The sequence below is a fragment of the Camarhynchus parvulus genome, chromosome 21, assembly GCF_901933205.1.
Source record: "Camarhynchus parvulus chromosome 21, STF_HiC, whole genome shotgun sequence".
Lineage (NCBI taxonomy): Eukaryota > Metazoa > Chordata > Aves > Passeriformes > Thraupidae > Camarhynchus > Camarhynchus parvulus.
In genome coordinates this window covers 7,343,690-7,360,956 of record NC_044591.1, presented here as the reverse complement: position 1 = coordinate 7,360,956, position 17,267 = coordinate 7,343,690, and the positions used below count along the sequence as shown (strand labels likewise).

Genomic DNA, 17,267 nt, shown 5'->3' with positions numbered 1-17,267 from the left:
AGCCGCAGCTCCCTCCCTGCTCCCACCCGGGGGTGTCCTCACCTGGGCCCGGCAGGGCAGCCCGGAGGGTGCATTATCTGCAGAATTACCCAGCTGATCTGCCTTAAATATCGCCCCGTGCTGCTGCCTGGCCCCGAGCAGCTCCCGGCGCTCCCAGCCCAGCCCGGGCTGCAGCAGGCACGGAGCTAATCCGTGTCTAGCTGCTGCTAAGCTGATCAGCCCAGGACAGAAAGTCTTTAGGTACTTTCAGCGGGCGTCTGGCTGCAGATTTCCAGGGGAGGCTGCAGACACAAACAGCCCCTGATTCCCCCGGGATCCCCCATCCCTCAGCGGGATCAGCAGGAGAAGGGATGCTGGGCTCCCAAATCCCCTGAGCAGCCTCCCACCTCCCCCCGGAGCAGTTCGGAGTGCTCCTTATGCAAGCACAAGGCTCATTACTTAAGCAAGCCCACAGGTGAGTGGGAAGCCCATTTCTCCTGTGCCAAGCAGTTTTGGGTCTTATCCTCTTTTAGCTGCCACCTTTAAGATGCATTATGCAAATATTTTGGTGCCTTAAGTCATTTATGGGATTAATGTGAAGTGATTATCAGTTCTTTTTAATCATGCCAATCAATAAGTGGCTGTCAGGGACAGAGGACAAATGCAGATAAACGCTGCCATCAGCACAAGGCCCGGAAAGGGCGGAGGAGAGGAGCCAGGAGAGCAGGGAGTGGGAAGAGAAAAATGGGATAATTACATCTTTGCATTTGCACACTGCCTCGCATCCCAGCGGAGCCCAGAGCAGCGCTGGTGGGCAAACACCTTCAGCTGCTGGGAGGGATTGTTTTACCCAGCAGGAAAATGCAGCCCCCTCTCTCTGGAGCAGCTCCCCAGAACCCAGAGAGGGCAGAGCACCGGGATGGATCCAGGGAAACCAGAACCCAGCAAAGGGAATCATCCCCACACCAGCAGCGCTGCCCTCCTGCCCCCAAAACCTCCTGCTGTCTGATTTTCCACTGGTTTAAAACAAAAACCATCGTGGTGTGCACAGGTGCATCAGCAAATCCATGCTCGGGGGGGCACAGGCACAGTCCAGCCTCAGTTTACCCATGGAGCCAGGCCGAACCCAGCCCCATTCTCCACCCCAATAAAAACCATCATGGTGTGCACAGGTGCATCAGCAGGGAGCCACAGGCACACTCCAGCCTCAGTTTACCCATGGAACCAGGCAGAACCCAGCCCCATTCTCCATCCCAGCCCCTTCCAGCCTCAGTTTACCCATGGAGCGAGGCAGAACCCAGCCCCGTTCTCCATCCCAGCCCCTTGGCTGCTGGCCTGTGAGCCCCAGCGGGCACAGAGGTGCTGACAGACACCCCCGAGGGTCACAGCCACCCCCGAGCCTGCCCAGGCAGACCCAGGCCTCCCAGATGTGCCTCGTTTGCAGCCATTAGCAGCGAGTGCATGTCTGAGGAGGAGAGGGATGAGCAGACTAATGGCTGGAGACAATTAAGCAGAGGATAAATCAGTGTCAGGGCTGTGCAGAGCACAGGCAGCCAGGCGCCCGCAGGCTCTGCTCACAGACTGCACGGGGGAAGGAGACAGCTCGGGCAAAGCGGGAACAATTCCCACCAGGGGCTGCCCTTCCCTTCCTGCAGCTCCCTCTGCCCCCAGCGAGGAGCTGCTGGGGCAGGGGCAGCTCCCAGTGCCCCATCCTCCTCACGGGTGAGGCTGAAGGAGCCTGGCAGGGCCTGCCACCCTGCTGGCACTGCCAGCTGTGCCCTGCCCTGAGCTCCGGGCTCACTGCACAGAGATGCCAGCCAGGGCAAGGGCAGTGCCCTGCAGAGCAGGAGCCCCAGCCAGCTCTGCTCCCACAGGGCTGCTCCAGAGTGAGGTGATGGTGTGAATTCGGAGCTCAGGCTGTCCCTGCCCTGCTCCAGTGAGGTGTTGGTGTGAATCTGGAGCTCAGGCTGTCCCTGCCCTGCTCCAGTGAGGTGATGGTGTGAATCTGGAGCTCAGGCTGTCCTTGCCCTGCTCCAGTGAGCTGTTGGTGTGAATCTGGAGCTCGGGCTGTCCTTGCTCTGCTCCAGTGAGCTGTTGGTGTGAATCTGGAGCTCAGGCTGTCCCTGCTCTGCTCCAGTGAGGTGATGGTGTGAATCTGGAGCTCAGGCTGTCCCTGCTCTGCTCCAGAGTGAGATGTGGGGGGTGGGGGGGGGGTGGCGCCCCCGCGGGGCTTTTTTCTTCTCTCCCGGGGGCAGTGGGGGTGGGTGGGGGGAAGCGGGTCCCCCCTCCCTCTCTCTTTCTGTGAGTTGTTGGTGGGAACAAACACACACTTTTCCCCTGTGTAATTTGGTGTGAGAGCTCAGGCTGTCCCTGCTCTGGTCCAGTGAGGTGCTGTGTCATTTGGAGCTCAGGCTGTCCTTGCTCTGCTCCAGAGTGAGCTGTTGGTGTGAATTTTGAGCTCAGGCTCCAGCCCTGGGGACATTTCTGTCCCTGCTCTGCTCCAGAGTGAGGTGCTGTGTCATTTGGAGCTCAGGCTGTCCCTGCCCTGCTCCAGACCCCACGGGGCTGGCAGCTCTGGGATGCCCAGGAATGGAGCAGACAGCAGAGCCCACCTGGCCCTGCAGCCTCAGGAGCTCCAGAGAGAGCTGGGGCAGAATCACAGGAGCCCCAAAGCAGCAGGGACAGAATTCCACAGGTCCAGGAACTGCAGGAGAGCTGAGGGAGTGGGGAACAGGCCCAGCACCACACCAGAGCGGGGAACTTTCCCTAAAACTCCATCAGATCAAAGCAAAGCTGGGAAAACGCACTCAAAAGTCTCTGCAGGAATGCAAAGTAGGAGACTGGAAGGGAAGAGAGACTCAGCAAGTGAAATAGGAAGGAAATAAAATGGAAAAACATTTCTTTTAGAATACATTCCAGCGGCTCTCCATCCCCTTAACGATCAGGCAGTAAGTGCAGGGATTATATTAAATTTTACTGATCAATGCAGCAGCCATAAAACTGTCCCGACCCTCTGCCCCTCCCTGCAATAAAGAACAGGAAAATCCAATATGCAAAGGGAGCAGTGTCAGAGCTGCAGGGAGGGACAGCAGGGCACTGAGCAGGGCAGGGCAGGGCAGCTGCCCCCAGGGCTGGCCCAGGGATGCTCCTCGCCTCAGGTGCAGGCTCAGGTCATTCCCTCTGCAGTGATCCCCCCGGCCCTGCCTGGCCAGGCTGAGGCACCAGCAGGGCAGAGGAGCTCCAGGAGAGCAGAAAATCCCCAGAAGCTGCAGAAACACTTAGATTTCTTTTTTCCTAGCATTTAAAAACTAAGCATTTGTTTAAAAAATTGTTAGTGTTTGTTAAAAAAAACTAATAAGTGATTTCTAAAGAAACATCAGCACTCCAGTCCAGCCCCTGGAAAAAAAAAAAAACCTCAATCTGGCGAATCTGGAGATTGTACAGGACCTGGAAAAGCTGCAAGAGCAATTCCTGCTGCAGCCCCCACATGAAACTCCCCCAGTGTCATTGCTTTTCCCTGCACCTGCAGTGCCCAGCCTCCCTGGGCCATTCAATCACACTCCCATTGATTTTCAGGCCCCAGAAGGGACTGCTCTGTCTCCCTGCCCTGACCTCCTGCTCAGAACCTGTCAGAAACTCAGCCCCTGGTGCTCCCAGCTAATGGGGGCAGCTCAGAGGGGAAAAATGTGCGGGTGGTGTCTGTGCTGTGCAGGAACAGAGACCTCCCCATCCCAACCCTGACCAGGCCAAACCCAGTGCTCAGGGAATAAAATCATGTTTATTCCCAAGAGCTGATGAATCCCCTCAGCTTCTTCCTTACTAGAATATAAAGCTTCCTAAATAAATTTTAAAAAATAAAAATTTAAAATTAATTTTAAAAAAAAATAATTTAAAATTAATTTTAAAAAATAAAATAATTTAAAATTAATTTAAAATTAATTTTGAATTAATTTAAAATTAATTTTAATTAAATCTTTAATTTAATTGAAAATTAATTTAAATTAAAATTAATTTACCGCTAATTTAAATAAAAATTTTAATTTAATTTTTAAAAAATCCTAAACATTAAAAAAAAAAAAAAAATCACAAGCTCTGAGTCCCCCCACACACAGGGCACCAAACCAGTGAAGGACTGGCCACCCTGGGCAGGGAATTCTCAGGGAATTCTGAGCAGTCGCTCTCTCCCAGCAATGGAAGCACTCTGCCTGGCCGTGCCCTGGCGTGGCCCCTGAGGCAAGGTCAGTGTCCCAGGCCAGCATTAAGCCAGGCTCCTGAGTCAGCAGGGGCAGGGCTGGGATCAGGGAAAGCCTCAGCTCAGCCCCACCGTCCCCTCCTGGCCACGGTCACCTTGGCCAGAGCCCCAAAGCCACCGCGGGGGCACCCGGGGCTGGGATTGGGGTCAAGGGGACAGGGCAGGGTGGGGCAGCAGCCTGAGCCCTCCTGCAGGGCTGGCACCTGTCCTGCTGGGCTGGCACCTGTCCTGCTGGGCTGGCACCTGTCCTGCAGCACTGGCACCTGTCCTGCAGCACTGGCACCTGCCCTGCTGGGCTGGCACCTCCCTGGCTGGGCTGGCACCTGTCCTGCTGGGCTGGCACCTGCCCTGCAGGACTGGCACCTCCCTGGCTGGGCTGGCACCTCCCTGGCTGGGCTGGCACCTCCCTGGCTGGGCTGGCACCTCCCTGGCTGGGCTGGCACCTGTCCTGCAGCACTGGCACCTCCCTGGCACGGCCCTAGCACAGCCCGCCAAGGCAGCTCCTGGAAATGCTCCCTGCCACAGGAGCAGGATGTCCCCCATGGGAGTTAATTCTGTGCTCTGGACAGAACCCAGCAGGCAAAGCTCAGGGAAAGCCACCAGTTATTATTATTTAATTTTGTAAAATATATTTTTATGTATTTATCATATAAATATATTTAATAGTATATTTATACTGTATATTACATTGTATATAATTATATATTATATTGTATTATTATATATTATTATACTGTATTATATATTATATTTTATATTAAACATATATTATATTGTTATATGTATTATGGCTTTTTTGTATTATTATTTTGTAATAATATTGTATTATTATATATTATTATACTCTATTGTATATAATATTGCTATATGTATTGTATTGCATTATTATATTTATTGTACTAATTGTATATAAAAATATATTCTATTATTAAATACAAATATATACTATAAATATATAATTTCTTGTGTATTATTATTAAATTATGTATATGTATATTATGTTTTATGTATTATATTATATTGTATATTGTGCATTATTATATATATTATTAACTAAATAATAATAATAATAATAATAGTTGTTGTTATTATTATTAGTAGTAGTATTATTAGTATTATTATTATTATTATTATTATTATTATTATTATTATTATTATTATTATTGCTAGTATTGTATATGATATTGAATTTGTATTCCATTTTTATTGCTCTGCCTTTTGGGTAACTTTTCACCTTCCCCACTGGTACAAAGCCCTGTGTGTCACAGTGTGTCCTTGTCAGACACGGATCTGCCAGAGAACAACTCCGCAGCCTCCCCCTCTCCAGCCAGGCACCTGCACCCCTGAGCTTCACCCAGCAGCACCCAGGCAGCGAAGGGGCAATGAGGAGAGGAAAAGAGGACGGATAAACAAAGTTTTCCCAACTGGAGGGAGCAGAGAGTTCTGAAAACCCCAACCCTCCCCATGGGCAGCACAGCCCTAAATCTCCCTGCAGCCTGAGCCTGGAAAAACAAATTAATCATCCTGCAATGTCCCCAGCAAAATGCCCATAAAATTTCATTAATGCTCATGACAGTTCATAAAAATGATCAGTAGGGCTGGCAACTCCAAAATAAGGTGGAAATAAGTATGAAGATGTTTTCACTGTAAGCCTGCTTTGTCATTCAGCTCCCTGCAAGCTCATAAATAAAAAGAAGCTGGAATTGCAGCCCCCTGAGAGAGGGGAGGAGAGGGACCCCGGAGTGTGGGACCTGGCAGGGACACACCGGGATGTTCCTGCTCTGCAGGGACAGGGACGCGGGGCTGGCACAGCTGACGGGGCTCAGGGCTCCTCCAACACCCCAAATTCCCCTCGTTTTCTCCACCCACCAAGGGCAGCTGATGAAATATTAAAATAATATTAAAATAATGCAATGCGTGGAATAAAATAATGGGGAAAATGGAAAATAAAATAAGCAGCTTTGATTGGTGCTGGGCAGGAGGGGAGGGAGGATCCACAGGAATCCCTCACAGCACCCAGGACACTCCAAACCATGCCAACCCCACAGCGCTGTGAGCGCAGACAATCTCCAGTTCCAGCCCTGCAAGTCTGGACCCAAAAGCAGGTTTGGTTTTTGTGGATTGGCTTTCTTTGAGGATTATGTGAGCTGAAAGGTATCAGGAATTCTTCCCAAGGCTGTCTGTGGCCTTCAGATGCTCAGGTTATCCCAAATCCTTTAGGACACCCTACAAAAAATCCATTACCCCCTGCCATGTACCAAAGATTTCAGCACACTGGGGATAAACATGGCCAGAACTATTCTTAAAAAACTGTTCCCTTTTCCTGTAAGAATCTACAGCTTTTCCCACCTTTATCTGAAACTCAATTTTAGCTTTAAATGCAAGTTAGGACTGGTTGATCAGCTCCCATTCCCCTCTAGCACCTGAATCTCTGCTAGTCCATAAACGCTCTCCTTTCCCTACCCCATCCCTGCAGCCAGATAAATCTTCCTGGGAGTGAGTGCAAGAGCACAAAGTGCTGCTAATGAAATGATGATGACATAATTAATTCAGATTAAGTCATACTTTTCAGCACTCCAAATTTCCCCCTTGTTTGGCCTTATCCCTGTAGGAAAGGGCAAAGCCACTCAGGTACCTCTGCTGTGCCTGATTCCCAAAAACCCAGGATGGGGATTGAAGAATTCCCCTGAGCAGCCACTGCCCAAACCCAGGGCAGGAAGGAGCTGGATGGGCTGAATTCAGCCTGATGTTAAAGAAATATGCTTTATTTAGGATATTTATTTAATAGGATATTTAAAGTCCTTTTCCTGCCATGGCTGACACATCTGTGGTGTCTCGCTGGGGACTTCTGAAGTCTTCCATAGAGTCAAGAATGAAATTGTCCCCAGAGTTGTGGGAACAGCTCTGCAGAGCTGGGATCTTCTCTTCCCTGACTTCATCTGATGGGCAAAACTCAACTTGTTCAGCTTTCCCAGCTGGGAGCAGCCAGGGAGTGCCAGAGGGGAGAGGCAGGTCCCTGTTTGGGGACGCTGCTGCTGTGCCCTGCCTGGCCCCAGGGCTCTCCCCTGCGCAGGGCTCAGGGCTCAGGTTCAGCCCCCAGCTGCTGAAAACTCCCCCTGACCTTCCAGTCTCCCTCTCAGGTCTAGGAGATTAGAAAGGAAAAGCTTACTAAAAAATAATAATAAATGAAAGCAGGCAGCCCCAGAGGGATGCTGTGCCAGTGCTGGGAGGGCAGGGCAGAGCAGCAGTGCTGTGCCACTGATAATGTCCCCTGTGTCCCCTGTGTCACCCAGCAGAGCTCTGCTGAGTCAGGAGCAGCCTTGGCACCTCCAGCAGCAGCTGCTTTTCAATCCGCCCGGCTCTCCTCTCCACAGCACGGAGCTAAATCACTGCATTGCCCATTTTCTTTGCTTCCCCCATCTCCTTTCCCAGGTGTTTTTCCCCTCCTCCTTTCCCCCAGGCTGATTTATGTCCCTTTTCCTCCTGCCTGCCTGTTCCATTCCCCTTCAGCAGCTGCACCCCCAGCAGGGCAGGTCTGTGATAGCACCGGAACCTCTCTGCGAAGCCCCCTCCCCTCAAGGACACGCCCACTCGCTGACAGGCCACGCCCATTCACTGTAAGGTCACGCCCCTCGAGGCCACGCCCATTCCATTTGAGGACACGCCCCCTTCCCCTCAAAGCCACGCCCAGTCGCTGTCAGGCCACACCCCTCCCTTGAGGCCACGCCCACTCCATTTGAGGCCACGCGGCTGTCATAAAAGCTGCCGTAAAGCGCGACTGTCGCAAAAGGTGCCATAAAGCGCGACTGCCATAGAACTGCCGTAAAGCGCGACTGTCGCAAAAGGTGCCATAAAGCGCGAGTGTCGTAAAAGGTGTTGTAAAGCGTGGCTGTCGCAGAAGGTGCGGTAAAGCGCGACTGTCGCAAAACTGCCATGAAGTGTGACTGTCGTAAAAGATGTTGTAAAGCACGACTGTCGCAAAACTGTCGTAAAGAGCAACTGTCGTAAAGGCGCTGTAATGCGCGACTGTCGTAAAAGGTGCCATAAAGCGCAATTGTCGTAAAAGGTGTCGTAAAGCGCAACTGTCGCAAAAGGTGCCATAAAGCGCGACTGTCGTAACGAGACTTTTGGGACACAGTGGGATTTAAGCTGTTTAATAGATCTCCCACCAGGACATGGCTGCCGCGGGGCTGGTCGCGGCTTGCAGGGCGCTGCTGGAGCTCTTTGCTGCACGGGGCATCCCGCAGCAGTCGCCCGTCCCGCCGTTCCCTTCCACGACCGCGGCCACAGCTCTGCCGTGCCGCCGCCCGCCCCTCCCTTTTGAGGCCACGCCCACTCGCTGCCAGGCCACGCCCCCTCCCCTCGAGGCCGCGCCCACTCGCTGGAACTGAAATCTGCTTTACAGGGCTGGGTGCTGCCAATCTGGGCTGCTCAAACCCCAAATCCTTCCTCTGCCACGCAGCATAGCCAGGTTTTTGCCCTTTTGCATGGGCTGGATGGGCAGCTTTTGACAGCTGGACTCCTCAGGAAAAGCAAAACTTCTGTTCCCAAGAGGAATTACTGAGGTTTCTCCCAGGACACAGCTAAACTGAAGGGAACAGTCAAGCTGAGGAAGACCAGGAAATGCATTTGACGTAAAAACCAGACCATTATTTTATTCCACACACACTGCAAGCTCAGAATTATTTTTTTAAGACAGGGATTCTAATTTCCAAAGGTGTTGGCACCCTCAGCTGCCATTGTGCAGAATCACTGCTCACAGGGCCATTAATTAAGGCACTGTCAGCACTTCCATCCCAAACCTCTGCCTTTTAGGAGTTTATAACAGCCATAAAACTCTGCTCTGGGCTGAAATTTAGCATGGAAGGAATCCATCCTTTTGTATTTGAGAGTCCCAGCCGCCTGGAGCAGGCAGCCAGGGTTGGCAGTCTAAGGGCTGCCTTTCACAAACCTGTTTCTATGGGTGCTGAGCTGCTGCCCCGGCTCCTTGTGCTCGCTGCGGGCTGGGGCTTGTGCTCCTGACGCTGGAAAATTTGGGAATTGTGGGGATTTGTGGTTCAGAGGCACAGTTGGAAATACCAGTTAAATACCAGAGAATTCCTCTGCCCTCACTGCTCCCTCCTGCAGGATGAGTCCATATGGATTTCCCACCTTCATTCCCATGGCCAAGGTGGAATCCCTCTCCAGTTAAAGACATGGACACTGTCCTCTGCTCCACCTTGGCAATAATTTCCCTTTTTTCCATCTCTGACTGAACAGGTTCACACAAACATCACAAACCTCTTTTAGCAAAACTCCCAATTTCTCCCTGGCAGATCCCAGGGAGCAGATCCTGATTTCCCCAGCACCCAGGAGTGGAGGGAGCACCCCCAGACCCCCACCCTGCCCCCTCCTGCTCCGTTTTCTCCTCCCTGAGAAGTTTCGCAGCTGCTCAGATTTATTGTTCTCATTCCACAAACCAAGCCGTTTTCTACAACTCAAGGGCTGCATCCTGATCTGGAAATCCAGAACGAAAGAGACCTTTCAAAATGCCAGGTTTTAGTGCAAATTTCTGGATTTTTAAAGGATGAGAAGAGTTTGTGACTGCTGGCAGCACATGAAGATAATGCACCACGCCCAGGATATCAGGGGTCACAGAGGAATATTCAGTTTGCAACTGGAGAGCCTCAATTTATGAATTTCCACCTCGGACCAGAGTAAGCACAGCAAAATTGGGCTTGCTTTAGAAATCTCATCAGTTCTCTCTTCCAGTGTAAAAGGGACTGTTTGCCCCACAACTTCCCCCAAAATAACAACAAAATAGAGGGTGTGTGGGAAGGGGAGGATGAGGAACAAAGGGAGGAAGAAATAAACCCCAGAACTGCCAGAAATGTTCATTTACATCCATCAGCACCCAGGAACAAATGAGAAACTCTCAGCCCAACACACAGAGAGGTGCCCAAAAACGGTACCTGCAAGAGCTCTCTCGGAAGGAGATGTTCAGATCCCAGTGGGTGTGAATCCTGCAACAAACAAACCAACCAAAACCAGAGCTCAGAGGCAGGGGCTGAGCACTCATCTGCTGCCCCTGACCCTGCTCCACCCTGGGGACCCACAGAGCTCCTCAGCCCCAATTCCTGCCCCAATTCCAGCCCCAATTCCTGCCCTGTCCAGCCCCAATTCCAGCCCCAATTCCTGCCCTGTCCAGCCCCAATTCCAGCCTTGCTCAGCCCCAATTCCAGCCCCAATTCCTGCCCTGTCCAGCCCCAATTCCTGCCCCAATTCCAGCTCCAGTTCCTGCCCTGTCCAGCCCCAATTCCAGCTCCAATTCCTGCCTTGCTCAGCCCCAATTCCAGCCCCATCCCAGTTTAACCCAGGTTTGCTGAGGCCTGGCCCAGCTCCCCACCCCAGTTTAACCCAGGTCTGGCCCAGTTCCCCACCCCAGTTTAACCCAGGCCTGGCCCAGTTCCCCCATCCCAGTTTAACCCAGGTTTGCTGGCCCAGTTCCCCATCCCAGTTTAACCCAGGTCTGGCCCAGTTCCCCACCCCAGTTTAACCCAGGCCTGGCCCAGTTCCCCATCCCAGTTTAACCCAGTTCTGCTCTCAGTGGGGGCCAGCAAAGCCCCCCAGCCCGGGGGGAGCACACAGCAGGTGAATTAAGGCAGGAGCAGATGGGGCACAGCCCCTGCAGGGCCCAGCTGTCGTGTCTGGGCTCTGGAGCCTTTGTGCTGCTCCTGCTGTCCCCAGAGCCACCCCAGGGCCATCATAAGGGGGTCAGGCTGCTGCTGCTGTCCCCAGGGCCATCAGGGGGGTCACTGCTCCCCACTGGAGGCCCTGGAGCAGCTGAGGTGTCCAGTCTCCCCCCATGGGGACAGGAGACCCCTGGGCTCCCCTGGCTGAGGGATGAATGCTCAGGGATGCTGGGGCTGCGAGCAGGAGATGCTCCCTGGGCACCAGGCACTGAATTCCTGGTTTTTCCCCAGTTCCTGCCCTCACAGGAATTCTACCTGCCCCACCTGCCCAGCTCTGCCCAGCACACTGCAGTGCAGCCCCCAGGAAAGGAAAAGAGCAAGGGCACAAAATCAGGGAAGGAAAAGAGCAAGGGCACAAAATCAGGGAAGGAAAAGAACAAGGGCACAAAACCAGGGAAGGAAAAGAACAAGGGTAAAAAATCAAGGAAAGGAAAAGAACAAGGGCACAAAATCAGGGAGAGCTGAACCCAGCTGGGAGAATCCTGCTCCCCCAAGGAAATAAAATTAACCAAGGGGCACAAAGTGCAGGAGAGCACAGCCCTGGCAGGCTGGGGATCACTGCCTGGGAGCTGCCACACATTCCTCCTTCATTTCCCAACAAACCAGGCACAGCAATTACAGTAATTAAAGATTTCAGATAAGGGCACTTTGTGTTTGGGGGGCCCAGCATTATCAATTGCAGTTATCACGTTGTTCTCCCCCCTAATGAGACAATCCAGCACTAATTCTGCTGCATTAAAACACAATTAAAGGGGCAGGAGGAGCAGGGCAGCTCACCAAAGCTCCCTGGGAGGGTTCCCTGTGCTCCTGAGCAGCCCAGGTGCATCCCCAAACCCCTTTCCAAAACCCCTTTCCATTTCCAGCAGCACCCCTGGACAGCTGCAATGATAAAATTAATTACAGGAGGCTTTATGGGCTGCTCCTGTGCCTCCCTGCTCCTTCCCTCAGCCGCTGAGGGTACCAGCATCTATCTGAGCAAGGGGGAACAGCTTCTGCACTGCCAGCCCAGGAGCACATAAACCACCAGAGAAGCAATTACAGCCTCAGCTGCCTCTGCTCTGCTTTTACAGGCTTGTCTCAGGAGCTGAGCCCTGCTGTGCATCACGGGGACGCGACAGCCCCGGGGGCTGAGGCACCATCCTTTGGGGCTGTGCTCTCTGGGCTCACAGACCCTCTGAAATTCCTGCTTTTCCAGAGGGCTGGGAGCACCTGCGATTGTGGAGCTGAACACTGAGGGCACTGAGGCCTCCCAGGAGAGGATCTGGGATTGTGGAGCTGAACACTGAGGGCACTGAGGCCTCCCAGGAGAGCCCAGCTGAGGGTCACCAGTCACTCAAGGCAATCCCTTCTCCTCTTCCTCTAGGACTGCACAATCCCAGGAGGAATGTCCAGGGCACTGAGAAGAACAGGACCAAAATCCAGCAGCCCCTCCTCCCTGCTGCAGCTCCAGCACTGCTGCCCTGCTCCTGGTGGCTCTCAGGATGCTCTGAGACTTGGAACCAAACATAAAACCCAAAACCCCACACCCTGCAATCAAACACAGAGCCCCACATCTTGCATTAAAACCCAAAACCCCACACTTTGGTGCTCTGTAACCAAACAAAAAACCCATATCTTACAATCAAACACAGAGCCCCACACCTTGCTGCTCCCCAAACGCTGGTCCCCAGCACTGACCCCCCTTCAGCTTCAATTCCATCACAATTGGAGCACAACTGAGAGCAGGAGGCTCTCTCAGCATGGGGGTTCCCACAGCTCTGTGTTTCACACAGCTGGAGCCCACAGATGATCTCCTGGCCGTGCAATTCCCAAAGGCACAGAGCCCTGGCCAGGGAGTGAGAACCTGCAAACCCAGAGTGCAAACTCCAGATGGGAATAAGTGAAAATCGCCCAGCAGTGCCCTCTGTGAGCTGGGCTGTGCCCCTGGCAGGGGATTCCAGCACTCCAGCCCTGGAGGTGGCTCCCTGGGGCAGGGCTGCCTCCGCCCAGGTTCCCGTGTCCATTTCCCACCCCAGCCCAGCCTGCAGGTACCTTCTTTTCATGATACTGATGTGCAGATCCTCCTCCTGCTTCACCTGGGGCTGCAGCCCATTGCTCCTGTCGCTGTCCTGGCTGTCCTCGCTGGGGGACAGGAGGGAGCCCAGCTCCTTCTTGGGGACCCTGCTGGGGGGCAGGGGGACGCTCCTCTTCTCTGCCAGGCGGCCCCGGTTCTGCCAAGGGAGAGAGAAAACAACAGGATTTGGTGAGGAATCTCAGTATTTCCACAAACACCACACGAAAACTCGTTTATCTCTGTCAGAAAGCTCTTCTTGACAAGCCACAGCTGCCACACATGGCTCACAAAGCATACATGGCTCACACTTTGTCACTTTGGTCACCTTTTAAAGGACTTTGCAGCTCAGGCATTTCTGTTTCTGATTTCTCCAGTCCTGACCAAGCCCTGCACATCCAGCCTCTCCCAGCCCTTCATCCCCAGCCTGCCCCTCATCCTCACCGAGAGGAAAGGAAGGAGGCAGCACAACCAGGCACCAGTCTCTGCCTCCAGAATATTTCCCACCAAATAAATAATTCCAGGTCACCACTCAATGAATGCTTTGCCAGCAGCCCAGGGAACTCCTGACCCGGGCTGGAAAGGGCCAGCTGCCAGCAGCAGGAACACCCTGCAAACCAGGGAGCTGCACTGCCACTGCCCCACAGAATCTGTCACTTCAGCCAATGAAATGGAACTGCATTTTATTTTTAATCCAAGTCCCAGTGGAATTGGGACAGGAACCCCAGCGAGGCCAAGAATTTGCTGCCACGAGAAAATATCAAAGCTGTTTGCAAGGTGATTCACGTGCCTGTGATTCAACCCCCAGAAATAATTATTACTGGATAAAAACCTGCAGGAGGAAGCAGCCCCTGTTCACAGGTAAGGCTGGGAAACACAGGGAGCAGCCAGGGAATGCTGGGGGAGCTCTGGGAGCAGGAGGATTCTAAATCTTTTCCATATGTGAAGGAAATCCTCAAGCCCAGACAGCATTTTCTCCGTCTTTTTATAGATAATAAAGATAGGGGAGAGGAAAGGGGGAGGTTCAGAGAGCCTGGGATATTTTTCTTTGCTTTCCCCAATAACAAACCTGGGGGAATGGCTTTAATTAGGGCATTACAGAGCAGTGGGGACACATCCCCTGCAGGACTGGCAGAGTCTGCACTCCCCTTCAGCTGGGATTAGTGCAAACACCTCACAGAGCGCCAGGATAATCCTGCCCTGTCCCCAGGGCCTTCATTAGCCCCGAGTGCTCCCAGCCCTCTGCTCCAGGGGCAAATCCAGCCCTGGGCTCTGCAGGAGCTGCATCCCAGCAGGGCTCATGGCCAGGAGGGGGTGGCCAGGCTCTCATCCCCGCTCCTGGCCAGGCTGAGGGATGGGCACATGAATCAACAGCTCCCAGGGCATCCCCTGCCAGCCCTGTGCCCTGGCACTGCCGGGTCTGTCCTCCCAGGGACACCAGTGTCACCTGGAACTGCTCCAGCACTGCAGGGACAGAGCAGGGCGAGAGGGAGCAGGGGGGAACGGCCAGCAATTATTAAATAATTACATAAATAATAATATAAATAATACAATAAATCATAAATAAAACTAAAAATAATCAGAAAGAATAAATATAAATAATAAGAATAATACAAATAATAATTATAATGAATAAATATAAATAATAAACATAAATAGTAAAATTAATAATATAAATAATAAATATAATAACGGATATAAATATTAAAATAATTAATGAATATAAATAAAAATTATTAATAAATATAAATAATAGATATAGTTTGGGGGTTTTTTTACCCTGGAAAAAAAACCCAACCTGATTTCAACTTTCCCAATAAAGCTGGCAAAAAGCAGAAGAATTCCCAGGCAAGCCAGTCAGGTTCTCTGCAGGGCAGAGCTGATGGAGGAGCCAGGACAGAGCAGGGGAGCCCTCCCAGCTTTTGGGGACTGCCACATCCCTCACCAGTGCCATGAAAAGGCTCTGCAGGCTCTGGCAGTGACTCCAGGAGGACAAAAGGACAGAAATGGGGCTCAGCCACACAGGTGGCACAGCTGGAACCAGGGGACAGCAGAGCCCAGCTCGTGTTTGGGCTGCTTTATCCTCAAGAGAAAAGAAAATCACCCTGGAGCACAACTGCCCTGAGAAATCCCAAGCAGCTCCCTCGGCCTCCTGGTGCTCCGGCTGCTGCTCCAAAGGCACCACCAGCACATTCCTGCCTTGTGCCTGCCCCCTCATCCTCCTCCTGGGGGTTTTCCTGGTTATGGGGGCAGAGGATGACGTGTGCAGGCACAGAAATTGGGTCCTGCTGTGACTGAAGAGAATATGGAAGTTTTAACCCAAAAGGAAGCTGCCCAGGAGGGAAGGTGCAGCTCTTCCCATCAGCATTAACAACAGGGGTTTGGGAAGCCCTAAAGGAGCAGAGGGGAACATTTCCCCCTCAGAATCTCTCAGTGAGTTATAAACCCAAAGGATAATTGGTGAATAGAGCAAGAGCCACGCTTTTCTGGGGAAAGCCAAGTGGAATTTCCAGGCTCTGAGGGGAGGCAGGGCTAAGGTAGAAAATCTGTCAGGCCTCTGGAGCCACTTGTTCTCAAAGCCTCTTTGTGAGTGTCCTGTGCTCTGTGTTTGCTGTGCCTGCTCCCACATCAAAGGGCTCTGTCCCTTCACCTGGGGTGGCCCAGGAGGAAGCAGAGATGTGAGGCCAGCTCCTCAGGCAGTGTGGGTCACCCCTGATGGAGCCAGAGCCGCCTCACACCAGCTGAGAGGGGAACGCTGTGCTGGCTCCTAAATAAAGCAAAACTTCCGGATTTTCCCCTTTTTTCTCTCCTTGCCTGCTCCACCTCCCGGGTGAAGGGACAAGGAGCAGAGGGTGTGGATGCTTTCGGACATTTTCCCCTCTATTCCCAGTCCCTGCTGTGGCACCTCTGGAGCAGCAGAACCACAGGGGAGCAGCTCCCAGGGCCGGCCCTGTCCCACAGCACCTTCCTTGGCACCACACACAGAATGCTGCAAAACCACCACAAGAGGCCCATTTCCCTCTCCCTGTGCCCTTTTCTGCAGGTTTACTCCTTTTGCCAGCCTCCTGTCCCTCCCACCCACGTTCCCCACACAAACCTCGGCCTGCAGCCCTGCGCTGCCATTTCCCTGCCACACCTGGGGGATTTCCCAGCAAATTGTATTACTTTATTTGGTCAATTGGCCTACAAATTGATTTTCCTGTACAAATAATGAACATTTATGGTTATTTTCCCCATAGACTGCTTTATTTCACGTGTAACAAAGACTGATTTCCTGCAGGTTTCAGACCTGAGCTGCAGTTCCTGTGACCCCTGGCTGATGGATGGCAAAGGGCTCCAAGCACAACTGGAGGGTTTGGGGCTTTTATTTTTACCCTGAGGTGGCTGCCGGAAGCAAATGCTGGTACCAGAGCAAGGCATTCGACAGAATAAATGGGAATAAATTGTTTTAAAAGAGAGTCAGTGCTGGGATCAGGCCAAGGAAATGCAGGGAAAGGAGCTGAGGACAGAGGGCAGAGCTGGAGTGGCCAAATCCCTGCTCAGCACAGCCCTGGGGACTGGGCACATCAAAAATCACCAGGAACACTCAACCCAGCTGCCAAAGGGTAAACCCTGCACCCCAAAAATCACCAGGAACACTCACCCAGCTGCAAAGAATAAATCCCTATACTCCAAAAATCACCAGGAACACTCACCCAGCTGCCAAGGGTAAACCCTGCACCCCAAAAATCGCCAGGAACACTCACCCAGCTGCCAAGGACAAACCCTGCACCCCAAAAATCACCAGGAACACTCACCCAGCTGCAAAGGACAAACCCTGCGCCCCAAAAATCACCAGGAACACTCACCCAGCTGGCTCAGCACGTTGGGAGCCCCACCAGGTGACACCACGCGATTTTACAACGTTTGTGTTTATAAATAACACTGGGAAATGAATGACCAACAAATGCAGTGGCTTCCCAAGGAGCACAGGGGAGGATGCAGGGGGTGTTGGGAGCTGTGTGTTTTGAAAGTAAACACAAAGAGAATATAAAAAAAAGTAATACTAGAGAGGTAAATAATTCATCAAAAGAGTGGAAAACAAGAAGCTGGAAGGGAAGAAAGGAAAAGGAGCAATGCCAGAGGGAAGAGTTTTCTGAGAAGGTGAAAAAAACCCCCAGTCTGACATGGGAGTGGAACCAGGACCAGAGTCAATTGGAGTAAAGCAGAGGGGAAGTTTGGAAGGCGGCACATTTAATCTGGAAATGGCCTCTCC

The 17,267-nt window shown here is 52.2% G+C and overlaps 1 protein-coding gene across 1 annotated transcript in view; it reads right to left on the bottom strand.

Moving 5' to 3' along the window:
• SAMD11 (sterile alpha motif domain containing 11) overlaps positions 1-17,267 on the bottom strand; it is a 76,878-nt gene that overhangs the window by 43,452 nt on the left and 16,159 nt on the right. The window contains 2 exon segments of the mRNA XM_030963864.1: positions 10,183-10,233; positions 12,994-13,172. Of these exon segments, the coding sequence (XP_030819724.1) occupies positions 10,183-10,233; positions 12,994-13,172 (230 nt within the window).